Genomic DNA, 15,089 nt, shown 5'->3' on the forward strand with positions numbered 1-15,089 from the left:
GAGCTGAGTGAGAGTAGAGGAGGGCAAGGAGGTGAGGAGGTCAGACAGGTTGTAGGGTTTGTGGGCTATGGTAAGATATGTTGAGTAATTTTACAAAAACTTATATCCCTTACCCTTTCATTGTAACAGAGTGACTTTTACATTTTATCCATAGGAATTGCTTTTACATGTTTATAGCCAGTATGCTGTCAAAGCTAAACAAAACTGGACATTGGTAAAGTGGTGAAAACAGATTTTATTCAGTAGAGGAAAGAGCTGAAGTCCATTCTGACTTGTGCACAAGCAGTTGGGTGTTTTAAAGGGAGAACGAGGGTATAAGGGGAGAATGCAGGGGCTCAATAGAGAACTTAAAGGGGGTTGGTCAGTGTAAATGTGATGAAGCCAGCTGTGTCTGCTAGCTGGCATTTATCAGTTAGGCTTCCAGCCTCCCACAGAGACTGGGAGTCAGAGGCCCTACTTTCCTGATGATTACATTTCAAATGAATGGCTTTCAGGTCCTTGAGAAGGACACTCCTGAAATGCAGATGTATATACATCCCAAAGGACAGAGGAAAGATTTATAATTTTAAGCCCTTTTTAGTAAATGCTCTAAGGGAGGGGTGCCTATCCTTAGCTGTTGGCTAGAACAAATAGAAAATTCTTCAAGAAGCACTAGGCTTTCTCAGGCAGTCTAGGGGGTGGTATTTGCATGGCACTGGGTCATCCTAGGGATATGGCCTTATGCTGCTAGAAGCCACGTTTGAGTTTGGTCATCTCTTAGTGCAGAGATTTGGATGGAGTTATGTGCTGAGATTTTTGCAGTTCATAATGCCCATTTAGTTCTGTGTTCTTAGGTTGTTTCCTTGAATAATGAACAAATAGTGTGCCTTTCAGTCCCAAGAGTAGGAACCTAGCAATTCCAAAAGATGAGCTGTGAGCAGAAACAGCTGAACCTATTAAGGGATAAGGAGGGGGAGACCAAAACTGAGGGATGTGATTTCCAGAAGTCACCATTGGTTCCTCTCTTTCCTACACTCAGTGCATCATAAGATCCTATGAGCTCTACCTCTAAAATACACCCTGAAGCTATTTCTCTACATTGCACTGTTACTCACGCTACTCCAGGCCATCACCTCTCTCTCCTGGATGCCTCCAACCACATCCTCGCTTGTCTCTCTTCTTCAAGTTCTTCCGCCCATGTAGCCCATCCTCCACTCAACTGGATCTTTTAAAATACAAATTTGGCGGCTATCTTGTACGCAAAAACGTGGGCCTCTGAAGCCTCTATCAACTGGCCCCTGCTGGCCTAACTTCATCTCCTGCCGCTGTTTTATTAAGCCCCAGCCTCCTCATTCCTGCCTCGGAGCCTTTGCTATTGGCATCCCCTCCCCCTGGAATGGTCTCCAGGCTCCTCTTCAGCTGTCTTGTCTCCTGTCTTAAATTCACGTCGATTGTCAACTTGCTCAGAGGCTTTCTCTGACCATCCCATTCACCTTCCACGTCACTGACTGCCATATCATCCTGCTTTAAATTTTCTTCTCATTGAACTTAGCAAGACCTGAAATGATCTCATTTGTTCTATCCATTTCTCCGTCTAAAACAAAAACATAAGCTCTGCGACTGGCAGGAAGTTCTCTTCTGTCGGAGACGCTATGGACAGGACTTTGAGCAGTTGGTTCAACAGTGTCGGACATGAAAAGCCCTGACATTAAAATAGGTCACAAATCAGCGGCCACTCGCTGAATCTGTTAGTCTCAGAAAAATGGGGACTGTGATGTCCGTTCGAGCGGTCAGAGCCTAAGGGCTTTGTCGCTTGTGACGTCAGCGCAAACAGTAGGATAGCGATCGGCTATTCGAGCTTGGGTGGGGCCCGAGCGCTCCTGACCCCGCCCCCTGCCTCTGCGCGCTTACGCATGCGCCTCGGCGGCAGCCTTGTTGCCGCGCCATTTTGCCGGGGTTTGAATGTGAGGCGGAGCGGCAGCAGGAGTGGGTAGTGCCGGCTACGGTCCGCGGCCGAGGTTCCCGTCTCCGTTCCTGAATCTCCACGAGGTAAGCCGCCGGGCGTGCACGGCCTGGCAGGGTGGTCCCTTGGGACCCCTCTGGGAGAGGGATGCCGCGCTCCCGATACTTCCGAGCTCTGGGAAGCAGGGACCGCGCCTCTGAGCGACAGTGGAATGTGGGCCTGTGCCTCGGACGGCTCCTCGGGCAAGGGTAAGGTCTTTCCCTTCGCCAAGGGCCTCGCCTCACCTCACCTCATGGCGTCCCAGGTCTCAGGTTCACGCCCGTGGTCCCTGCGCTTGTGGGGGCGAGGGCCGCCGAGGCGCGGCCTAACCCCAGGCTACCGAGCGCCCGCCCTTTCCCCTCAGCGCCGCGCTGATTGGCTGAGCCGTCGCTGTACGGCTCGGGAACGCCGTCTCTCATTGGCTGTGCCCGCGTGTCCGTTCTCGGCGTTCCGGGGCCACCCGCAACGTGAGCCGAGTGCGGCGGCTAGGCCTGTGCGGCCGCTCGGACCGCCGCCTCTTAGCTGAGGAAGGGAAGCTTAACGCCCCTGCCCTTCGGTATCCCCGACTGTAAAAGTGGCGTCATGATCCCACTTTGTTGTTTTTTAAGGATTAAATCCTGGTCCTTGCGTCTGGGGGCCCATGCACCTGCCCAGTGAGGTGCGCCCCCCTCCCGTGGCGAACGCTGTGGTGTGGTAGTTGGAAGCGTGGGTTTTGGAATTAAAAGGCCTAGGTTTGTTCCAGATTTAGCCTCCTCCCTAGGAGTGTAACTTCGGGTTTCAGAGTCTTCATTTTCTTACCTGCAAAATGAGGTTGAAAACAATCTACCTCCAAAGTGGCTGTGAGGGTCCTCTGAGTTATTGCCGTGGTTTAACGGAGTCCTGAGGCACCATTGTTCGCCTCTTCCATCCATTTCTTCTCCTTAGCCACTGTAGCCGTGCTGCTGACCCTTAAGTGTTCCAAGCTCATGCCCACCATAAAGCGTTTGGACGTGCCTTCTGATTGCTTGGAGATCACCAGCATCAAATATTTGCAAGGCTGGCTCTTTGCCCTTTAAGTTTTAACTCACCTTAGGCCTTTACCCAACCTTTCTAAGGGCCTCTTTCCTTCAACTTTCAGTTAATTCATCCTCATTTTATTACAGTCCATAGCATTTATCTTAATCTAGAATTATTCATAGTTGTTTGTTGTCTTTCTCAACTGCTGTAGTTAAACTTTGAAAGCAGGTACCTTGCCTGTCTTGTTCACTGCTATGTCCAGATGGCTAGTGCTTGCCACGTCGTAGATGCACAAGTATAATCCCTTGGAGCTGCAGAAGGGGACTTGTTACTTTTGGATCCCACCAGTGTTGTTCTCCCCTTGTCTAATTTTTGACCTTGTGTGTGTGTGTGTCTCCATTTTTTGCATAATTCCTGGGACTCCTGATGTACTCTAGTCTCTTCCCTCTTAGGACCCCTTAACTTTTTTCTATCAGTTCAAGGGAATTCTCTCCCCTTCTGTCTGTTTTGATTTCTGATAGTTGGGGGTGGGAACAGGGAAACCATTTTCTATACGGGATTGGATGGGTTTGAGAGCAGTGCTCTAGCTTTGGAATTACTTTGTCCCTTTTTTCATTTAGTAACGTTACTGAGAATCCACTTAATCTCTGAGAATGCAGTGAAGAAACAAGTAGACAAGGTTCCTTCCCTTGGGGAGCTTATATTTCAGTTGGGGAACGAAATAAGTGAATTAGATCATTTCAGATAGTGGCAGTGACAATGTGATGTGACAAATGAAGAACGCTTCTTTGAGGAGGTGACATTTGAGCTGAAACCAGCATGGAAAGGTGAGGGGAAAGAACACTGGGCAGAGGGAATAGAAAGTACAAAGGCTTGAGTACAGGAACAAGCTTGGAATATTGGAGTATTTGAGGAAAATCAGGCTCGCTAGAGTAGTGTATGAAGAAGGGAGAGGTATTCGTGGGCCAGATCAATTGGTCTTTGTAAGGCAACATAAAGAGTTTGGATTTAATTCTAAGTGGTATGTTCCTATCATTAGAAAGTAAAGCAGAGGGTGGGTTGAGGTGCTGGGGTGTGTTTGATGTGTGTGTGCTGGATAGTTCTCATTCATTGGATCTCTTTCGCTTTCTCCAGATGTAAGGCCTCAGAAATAGTTCTGTAATGTAGAGGAAATCGCTAAGGAAAAGGCATAGATCTTGGATCAGCTTATGTCACAGATGTCTGTGAGATGGCCTTGGAAAGCAAAACTTTTATTCCAAAAGTCTTCATCCATAACTGAGGGCCTGTGGGAAGAGGCTAGCCTTAGGTCCAGCCATTCATTCAACAAGAACTTGGAATTTAGATAGGTTTATCCTAACTGATATATTGTGATACATGTGTTTCATTTTTTGTATATTGGTAGGGATTTCCAAAGACAGCTCTATGGAGAAAGTAAAGTATTATCCCTCATGTAAAGGTGAAAATGAATTTTCTATTTCTAAATGCATTCTCCATTTGTCTTTATTTTGAAATCAGTAACATTTTACATTTTCATATTGTGATGTTTTAAAGTGTCAAAGTACCTCCACCTGTGACTAATAAGATACTTAATTAGACCTTGATCATATTATTGATAAATTGCCTATACCTTTGGTGTATTCTCTAAAATTACCTAATTTTTTATAATGACCCAAATCAGGGACAAGCTTACAATTTGGTTTCATAGACACTTCATTAAGGAGATACAAAAAGGGTTTGTTGACAAAGTATTTAGTCCCTTAACAACATTGAAATTCTAGAATTTATGTAGTATTTTAACTTTCAGAAATTATAATATGCGTATTTATATGAGATGCTTCCCTACACACACACACACGCACACTTTTTTTTCCATATGCACTTTTTTAAAACTTAAAAATAGTCCTACCATAGCATCTCAACCTAGGGGCATTTTATCATGTGGTCTTAGAATCAGTTGTCTCCACCTCTTCCTGTTTCTGATCAGAATAAATGTGAAGAATGATAGTGCTTTTTGATGAAAAAATGAATCAAGGGTATATAGCTTTTGAAAAAAGTACAACAAATAGGGAGTAGATTCCCATCACTCTTGTAAGGCTTTCAGAAGATTACAGTAAACAAAGTCCCTGCTCTCACAGAGCTTACAGTCTAGTGGAGGGAGAAGACAGTAATCAAGAAAACAAATTAATATGCTTGATAACATTTACTTTGAAAAATGGTGTAAGGGAATGGAGAGTGGCTGAGGTGGATGCTCTTTTAGGTTGAATGGTCCAGGAGGGCACCCTTAAAAAGAGATGACATTTGAAGAGACCTGAATGAAGTGGGCAGTGAGCAACTCAGCTCTCCAGGGGTATAGCTATCCAGGCAGATAAGATAGTAAGTGCAAAGTCCTGAAACAAAAGTATAAACATTGGCATGTATAAACAGTAATACAGGACAAATCTCATATTCACTTCATTCTTGAAGCACTTTTGCATGAACAAATTATGGCAGGCAAGTTTGCCATTTGTTATCTGGTAGATGTGATTGAGTTCCTATATATGTTGGGGCTGCGAATAACTGATCCTCAAAGAAAAGTCTCCACTCCACAACCTGTGTTAGCTGATTGACTGACATCAACTTATCCATTAGTTCATACAGCAAATGCTTACTGAGCATCTACTGTGTGCCAGGCAGTGTTGAAGGTCCTGGGCAAGACAGACAAGACATACAATGTCCCCATGCTAAGGCACTTATAAATAAGAGGTAACAAATAAGTCAGAGACATTTCAGATGAAGATTAATGCTCTTAAGGCAGTGTAACAGGGATAATAGTCATGGAAGGCCCTTTTGAGGAGTTAATAGTGGCCTGACAGTTGATGATATTTAATATCGAATTGGAAGAGCATTATCATAGGCAGGAAGAACCGTCTTGGCTGGTTCGAGGAACAGAAAGAGGCCTTTGTGACTAGAACATAGAGCCAAAAAGAAGGTAAATGAGGTTGATGGGCACCAGATTGCATAGAACTCTTTGACTCTGAGAGATTTTGGTTGAGATATGTACAGTGCTGTAGGAACATAATGACAAGTTAGCAAAATGCAGATTTATTGAAGAGTGTATTAAAAAACACAAAATACATCCAACTATTCTGTTACACACATCCCCATTACCTACCCACTCGAAATTTCTAACATGCTGCCTTATACACACAACACACACACATCCCGTTACCCACCCTCTCACAGTTTCTAATATGCTGCCTTACATAAATCCCAAAAGGAAGACTGTGGCAAAAAGAAACTAGGTTTTTTGGCTTATATACACTGATGTAAATGGTTTTGCTTGGCAACAGTAAACTTTCATGATTTAAAAAGAGATTGAGCATTTCAATCCAGAATAAAAGAATGGGAAATGCATTGATTAAATGACTGCTTTCCAAAGTGTGTTATAAAGTGGTTCTATGGCCGAGTAATGGAGGGAACTCTGAATTAAACACCTTTTAAGCTGATAACTTACTTTTGGAGTTCCTGAAGCCTTTAAAGTGAATCCCAAAAGAGGAGGAATATAATGTGTAGCATTTTCCAAATTTTTGATAAAAGAACCAGAAAGCGTAGCTTCTCAGTGAATGTTGTGTGTGGTCAAGTGGAACTTGATATTCACACCCAACCGAGTCTTTGCTCTGGGTCAGAGGAAGTGAAGAGAGAGGTGGTGGAATCTATTAAGTCAGAATGTTGCCTTCCGTTGCAATAAAAATGTTTTCTAATTAAAGGAAAGGACTGTAGTATGGAGAATACAGAAAGCTTCAGATCTTAGAATGTTATGGTTCTGGGTTGTTGAGGAATACTCTGCACAAGCACAGCATTAGCTAAAGCTCTTTTCTTAATCTTTCTGGTTTTTTAGTGCCAAGAAGAAGGGTTATGGCTTATTTTGTTGTTTGTATCAGTTTTGTTCAAAATCTCAGAAGTCTTTGGATTCTTCCTTCCCTAGTTCCTACCTGGCTGCTCTTTTTCCTCCTCATCCTTTTTGTTGCTGTTCCCAGTGCTTCCACTCTAGTTCGGTCCTCTGTCATTGTTTCCACCTTGAAAGACAGCCTTGAGTAGTAGGAAGGGGGCAGGCCTATAGAGTCAGAATGATTTGAATCTGATCTTTATTAACTGCGTGTGATTTGGGCAAGTTAGTTTATCTGAGTCTGCTTGTATATAAAGTGGTTACAGTATTAAATGAAATGATAGGAAGCATATAAAATATCTAGCACTGTGCTTGGGTCATACATGTGACCTCACCCCATTTTTAAAAAGTGTCCATTTTAAAAATCTTCAGTTCTCTTCCTCAACTCCATGCTGCAAACCATTATAGCTGTAAGTTCCCAACTCCAGCTTAAGTTTTTACCTATTTTGAAAAATCCTTCAGTGGCTTCCTGTTTAATTTACATTAAATCATGAAGAAAGCTAAGTACTGAGGAACCTGTATGATCTGATTTCAGCCTCCAAGTCCACTATTCCCCAAAGGGGTGTACACTCTGCCTCTTACTTTGCTCACACTATCTCCTGTGTGAGATGGGTCTTCATTCTACTTCACCTATCCCATTCTATATATCCTTCAAGTTCAGCTCCAGACTCGGCCTCTGGGAAATCTTGGACCACCACATACCCCAGTGGCTCTCTTAACCTCCCAGCAGGTAAGTTACAGTCTGTGTGATTCATTTGGCACTACTATTCCAGGGCATAAATGTGTTTCAGAATTTCTTTTTGGGTGCACATCATTATACAACATCCCCAGTGGGGCATGGGATAGCCCCCTGCAATAAACATATTAGTATTTCTTTTGTGAAACAAGTTTATATACTGAGATAAATAAAGACTATATCTCTAGCCTCAGGCAGTTCCAGCCAGGTTTTGCTGCCACATGAGTTTGCCACAAACTTGTTTTAAAAAAAAAACAGCCCTCAGTTTATAGATTTTTGGATTTCAGATCTGCAGGAAAGGGATTATAGGTCTGCAGTTGGTATTTCAGTTGTCTTCTAACTAGTATGTAAGCTTCTTGAAGAGCCTGAATTTGCCTTTTGTCCTAGGCATTTTTAAAATATAAAATTTTAATAACTTTATGATTATAAGCATTCGGTAATTGTAGAATATTAGAAAAATCTAGAAGATATGAAGAGAATAAAAATCCCTGTATCTAGCACATAGACATAACTACTATTTACATTTTGGAGTGTATTTTTAATTTTTCTAAACATTGGGTGTATATGAATTTTTGCACATAATTTGAATTATGGTGTCCTTGACTTTTTTTTCCTTTTTTCACTTAGCCTTATTATATTTTACAAAAATCATCACATACTTGATTTTCTTTTGTGATAGAAATCGCAGATTAATCTGGTGCATGGTTATCCTGAAAAGTCCCATTTCCTTGAGTTTCCTAGACATTGTGTGGCTTTGTCCCTAAAAGCTATCTAATGGGATCTAAGCAGAAGTTGGGTTTTAAAAAATGCTCTATTGAGGAATAACATACCATGAATTTATTCATTTTAACTGTTTGGAGAGTGTTAGGAAATTTATACTGTTGTGCATCCATCACCACAGTCCAATTTTAGAATACTTCTATCACACCAAATAGTTCTCTCACTTTATCTACTCAACAGCAACTTAGAGACCATAGGTCCCATTTATCGCATTCTCAAGCTTTCTGATCCATTGGTAATGATGCGCACACGTACACACATTCTTGTAATTTGTATGTGTGTGCTGTTACGTGTATTTCTTAGCCTCATGTTATCAGTTTAACTACATAAGCCATTTATTGAGCTTATAATTTGTAATTGATGTGACTTTTGGGGGTCAGTCACAGCATATTCTGTGATTTATGTTTAGTTTTGTTTAAGCTTTAAAAGTAGTTGCTTTTTCCTGAGATACAATTGTCATATAACATTAGTTTCAGGTGTACAGTGTGATGATTAGTATATGTATATATTGTGAAATGATTACCAGAGTAAGTCTAGTTAATATCCATCATCCACATAATGACATATTTTTCTTGTAATCAGAACTTTTCAGATCTACTTTCTTACCAACTTTCAAATGTACAATGCAGTATTATTAACTGTAATCACCATATCTACATTTATATCTTTAAGACTCATTTATAACTGGAAGTTTGTACCTTTTGACCCTCTTCACCTATTTTGCCCACCCTGCTCCCCTGGTAACCACTATTGGTTCTCTGTATCTATGTGCTTTTTTTTTAAGATCCCACATACAAGTGAAATCATATGCTGTTTGTCTTTCTCTGACTTGTTTCACTTAGCATAATGCTCTCAAAGGCTGTCCATGTTGTCACAAACGGCAGGGTTTCCTTATTTTTTCTCACTGAATGACATTCCATTGTAAACATATATCTTTATATGTAAAGAAATATATGTAAACATTTTTATTCATTTATCTGTCAATGGATCCTTAGGTTGTTTCCATGTCTTGGCTATTGTAAATAAAGCTACAGTGAGCCATGGGGGTACAGATAACTTTTCAAGTTAGCCTTTTTCCTTTGGATAGATCCAGAAGTGGAATTGCTGGATCATATGATAGTTCTAGTTTCAGTTTTTTGGGGAACCTCCACACTGTTTTCCATCGTGGCTGTACCAACATACATTACCACCAACAGTACAACAGTTCCCTTTTCTCCACATCTTCCCCAACACTTGTTATTTCTTGTCTTTTTGATGATAGCCATTCTAACAGGCGTGAGGTGATATCATTATGGCTTTGATTTGCATTTCCTTGTTGATTAGTGATATTGATCATCTTTTCATTTACCTGTTGGCCATCTGTATATCTTTGGAAAAATTGGATTTTTTTTTCTGTTGTGTAAGTTCTTTTTTTTTATTAAGGTATCATTGATACACAATATTATGAAAGTTTCACATGAGCAACATTGTGGTTACTACATTCCCCCCTATTAGCAGTCCCCCACCACATACCCCATTGCAGTCACTGTCCATCAGCATAGTAAGATGCTATAGAGTCACTACTTGTCTTCTCTCTGCTATACTGCCTTCCCTGTGCCTCCCCCCAATATTATGTGTGCTGATCAAAATACCTTTTAATCACCCAAACATATATGGTCAATTAATATATGATAAAGGAGCCATGGACATACAATGGGGAAATGACAGTCTCTTCAACAGATGGTGCTGGCAAAACTGGACAGCTACATGTAACAGAATGAAACTGGATCACTGTCTAACTCCATACACAAAAGTAAATTCGAAATGGATCAAAGACCTGAATGTAAGTCATGAAACCATAAAACTCTTAGCAATAAAAAATAGGCAAAAATCTCTTGGACATGAACATGAGCAACTTCTTCATAAACATATCTCCCTGGGCAAGGGAAACAAAAGCAAAAATGAACAAGTGGGACTACATCAAACTGAAAAGCTTCTGTACAGCAAAGGACACCAACAATAGAACAAAAAGGCATCCTACAGTATGGGAGAATATATTCATAAATGACAGATCTGATAAAGGGTTGACATCCAAAATATATAAAGAGCTCATGCACCTCAACAAACAAAAAGCAAATAATCCAATCAAAAAATGGTCAAAGGAACTGAACAGACAGTTCTTCAAAGAAGAAATTCAGATGGCCAACAGACACATGAAAAGATGCTCCACATCACTAGTCATCAGAGAAATGCAAATTAAAACCACAATGAGGTATCACCTCACACCAGTAAGGATCGCCACCATCCAAAAGACAGACAACAACAAATGTTGGTGAGGTTGTGGAGAAAGGGGAACCCTCCTACATTGCTGGTGGGAATGTAAATTAGTTCAACCATTGTGGAAAGCAGTATGGAGATTCCTCAAAAAACTCAAAATAGAAATACCATTTTACCCAAGTATTCCACTGCTAGGAATTTACCCTAAGAATGCAGCACTCCAGTTTGAAAAAAATATATGCACCCCTATGTTTATTGCAGCACTATTTACAATAGCCAAGAAATGGAAGCAACCTAAGTGTCCATCAGTAGATGAATGGATAAAGACGATGTGGTACATATACACAATGGAATATTATTCAGCCATAAGAAGAAAACAAATCTTACCATTTGCAACAACATGGATGGAGCTAGAGGGTATTATGCTCAGTGAAATAAGCCAGGCGGAGAAAGACAAGTATCAAATGATTTCACTCATGTGAAGTATAAGAACAAAGAAAAAACTGAAGGAGCAAAACAGAAGCAGACTCACAGAACCCAAGAATGAACTAACAGTTACCAAAGGGAAAGGGACCCGGGAAGATGGGTGGTAAGGGAGGGATAAGGGAGGGGGGAGAAAGGGGGCATTACGATTAGCATGTATAATGTGGGGGGAGGCACAGGGAGGGCTGTGCAACACAGAGAAGACAAGTAGTGATTCTACAGCATCTTACTATGCTAATGGACAGTGACTGTGATGGGGTGTGTGGGGGGAACTTGGTGATGGGGGGAGTTTAGTAAACATAATGTTCGTCCTGTAATTGTAGATTAATGATACAAAAAAAACCTCTTAAATCACCTTCTCTTTCCCTTCCCACCCACCCTACTCAACTCCTTTCCCTTTGGTAACCACTAGTCTATTCTTGGGTTCTGAACGTGTTCTGTTGCTTCAGTTTTGCTTTTCTGTCATACTCCACAAATGAGGGAAATCGTTTGGCACTTGTCTTTCTCCACCTGGCTTATTTCACTGAGCATAATACTCTCTAGCTCCTTCCATGTTCTTGCAAATGGTAGGACTTTTCTTATGGTTGAATAATACTCCATTGTGTATCTGTACCACATCTTCTTTATCCATTCATCTATTGATGGACACTTAGGTTACTTTCATGTGTTGGCTATTGTAAATAGTACTGAGATAAATAGGGGTGCATATGTCATTTTGAATCTGGGATCTTGTTTTCTTTGGATAAATTCCTAGGAGTGGAATTCCTGGGTCAATTGGTATTTCTATTTTTAGTTTTTTGAGGAACCTCTATATTGCTTTCCACAATGGTTGAACTAGTTTACATTCCCACCAGCAGTGTAGGAGGGTTCCCCTTTCTCCTCATCCTCGTCATCATTTGTTGCTGCTTTTGTCTTTTGGATGGCCATCTTGACTGGTGTCAGGTGATACCTCATTGTGGTTTTAATTTGCATTTTCCTGATAATTAGCAATGTGGAGCATCTTTTCATGTGCCTGTTGGCCATCTGAATTACTTCTCTGGAGAAGTGTCTGTTCATATCCTCTGCCCATTTTTTAATTGGGTTATTTGTTTTTTTGGGTGTTGAGGCGTGTGAGTTCTTTATATATTTTGGATGTTACTGCCTTGTTGGATATGTCATTTATGAATATATTCTCCCATACTGTAGGATGCTTTTTTGTTCTACTGATGGTGTCCTTTGCTCTACAGAAGCTTTTTAGCTTGATGTAGTCCCATTTGTTCATTTTTGCTTTTGTTTCCCTTGCCTGAGGAGATGTGTTCAGAAAAAAGTTGCTAATGTTTTTTATGTTCAACAGACTTTTGCGCATGTTTTCTTCTAAGAGTTTTATGGTTTCATGGCTTACATTCAGTTCAGGTCTTTGATCCATTTCAAGTTAACTTGTGTGTGTGGAGTTAGACAGTAATCCCATTTCATTCTCTTACAGGTAGCTGTCCAATTTTGCCAATGCTAGTTGTTGAAGAGGCTGTCATTTCCCCATTGTATATCCATGGCTCCTTTATTGTATATTAATTGACCATATATGCTTGGTTTTATATCTCGGCTCTCTATTCTGTTTGTTGTGTAAGTTCTTTATGTATTTTGGATATTAACCCTTATCAGATAGATGATTTGCAAATATTTTCTTTCCGTTTGGTAGGTTGCTTTTTCATTTTGTTGATGGTTTTCTTTGCTATGTGGAAGCTTCTTATTTGATGTCATCCCACTTATTTATTTTTGGTTTTCCTGCCTTTGCTTTGGTTGTAGAATTAATGGGTGTAGAAAGTAGGTTTTTAATCATCTCAGCTGTCATCTTCTGAACCTCAGAATTATCTTCCCAGGTGCAAATTCTCAACATGTAGTTATTACTTATGATTGCTTGTTGTGCACAAAAGAATTTATTCTAGTTTCTTTAATCTCAGAACTCTTTATGGGATCTTTATTGTTTAAAATTTTAATCTCTCATGGTGGGGCTTTTTAAAAAAAAGTTCCTGTGAGTCTTTTTAACCCTTTGTTTTTGCCCTTTTTCATAGCATTAAATAAACTTATGGTGACTTTGATCAGTTTTTCAACTTTTGTTTTTCTGTGCCTATCTTTTTGAAATTATGGTATGTTTTTTTCTTCTCCTTTATCTCAAGATTCTCTCTCCATTGTTTCAAAAAAGCCCATCTTCTGGAACCTTGCCTCAGTTAAGAGTCAGGCTTGTATAGCCCATACCTAAAACATAACAAATGGATGACTTTCAGAGAGGGGAAGACCCATAATATAAAGGGATTCTTTTATGTAAATCACCATCTCTCCATTGACTAATTACCCAAACTTCATGTTTTGTTTTAGGTTTTATAGCTATGGAACTCAGCGAAGCAAATTTGCAAACACTAACAGAATATTTAAAGAAAACCCTTGATCCTGATCCTGCCATCAGGCGTCCAGGTAAGGAGAATAGTGTTTTGGGTTGATTTATTCTTTAAGAACAGGTGAGGGAAATCTTTGTGCAGTCTGCCTGTTTTTAAATTAAAAAAAGATTTACACTTGGCTTCTCAGGCATAGTTTATTTTTCATTCTCTAGCCATAAAGTGTGTGGGTTGGCTGCGTACAGCTGCTATAACATTTGGTGGTGTGGGGTTTTGTTCTGTTTTCTTTCTTTTTTTTTTTCTTTGAGTAAAATAGCTTCTATTTGGTGCCTTTTGGGATAAAAGTACTGTTATGTTTAGAATGCTTTGTCCCTTCACCATCCTGAAAATCCCCACACCTGCCTGTTTTAGAGATATAATAATTAGGGCATAGAGGTGATAGTTGCCTAAAAAGAGATTGAGTGAATAAAACTAGATAATCAGACACTGTCTCTTAATCCCCATGTTGGGTTTGATATTATTAATATATTTTAGGACGTAGAGTTCCTCCCTCCAAATTTGACCAATTTCCATTAGAAACTTTGTATAAACTTAAAATTATAAACCCAGATGCCCACAGGAGGCAGATGTGAAGGTAAATGAGAGAGGCAGGCCAAATAGAGATTAGTAATATCATGTGACTTATGTCTTGGTTAAGGGGCAGCTATTTGAAACCAGCTTGCTTGGGGAAGTCAACCCAGTTTTATAAGAACAGAATTCCTGCTTTATTTGAAAAATAAGGATATTTATATGAAGGGTCCTCATTTTTAAATGATAACAGTTGACTTTACAATTTTTTGAAATACTGTACAAACCAGACAATTTCTGGGGCCAGATGTGTCTTGTGGGTAGTCAGTTGATGATTCTTAATGTGAGCCATAGTAACAGGAAATGCCTTTAACCTGCTTCTTCCGAGTTTACTACTGTTCACGAATGTGTGTATATTATATTAATATGTTATGTATAATAAATAGAATTGTAAACATGTTAATGCGTCACTCCTTTTCTAGAAAAGCCTTCGTGATTCCTGAAAGGGAAAATTGTGATTTTCCCATAATGCTTAAAGAAGTAATGTGTTCTTTGATAAAGGGAAGTTAATGGCTCTAATCTTATTAGACTTTCCCAGAAAGCCTCTGCCAATGCTGACTATTAAAAATAATTTTTAATAACTGTGTCTTTGTAAGGTGAGGATGCTATTTTTTTGTGAATCCAGGACAGAGTGTAGAAATAAATTGATGCTTCTGGGAAGAGTTATGAGCATAGCATTTCCCAGGGATTGGTACCTGACTGATTCAACATCTTTATAAAATGATCTGGAGGTGGAACTATCCCAGTTGACAAATACCACTGTGCTCCCCTGGCTACTGAGATGTGACAGTGGTGTGGATGAACTGGACGGCATTTTAAGTCTCCTTGAGTGTGAATATTCTGTGAGCAAGTTGAAAGAAATGAACATTGAAATAATTCGAATTGAACTTATAAGAAGATTGCTTCCAGGATATTGTTTACAATTTAAGGAAGAGA

At 40.1% G+C, this 15,089-nt stretch overlaps 1 protein-coding gene across 1 annotated transcript in view; it reads left to right on the top strand.

Moving 5' to 3' along the window:
• The first annotated feature begins 1,879 nt into the window (after positions 1-1,879).
• The window catches only part of CSE1L (chromosome segregation 1 like), a 37,555-nt gene continuing 24,345 nt past the window's right edge, over positions 1,880-15,089 (top strand). The window contains exons 1-2 of the mRNA XM_036902033.2: positions 1,880-2,028; positions 13,510-13,605. Coding sequence (XP_036757928.1) covers positions 13,521-13,605 — 85 coding nt within the window. The 5' untranslated portion in view covers positions 1,880-2,028; positions 13,510-13,520. The remainder of the gene's footprint in view (positions 2,029-13,509; positions 13,606-15,089) is intronic.

Source organism: Manis pentadactyla, chromosome 5 (genome assembly GCF_030020395.1).
Source record: "Manis pentadactyla isolate mManPen7 chromosome 5, mManPen7.hap1, whole genome shotgun sequence".
Classification (NCBI taxonomy): domain Eukaryota; kingdom Metazoa; phylum Chordata; class Mammalia; order Pholidota; family Manidae; genus Manis; species Manis pentadactyla.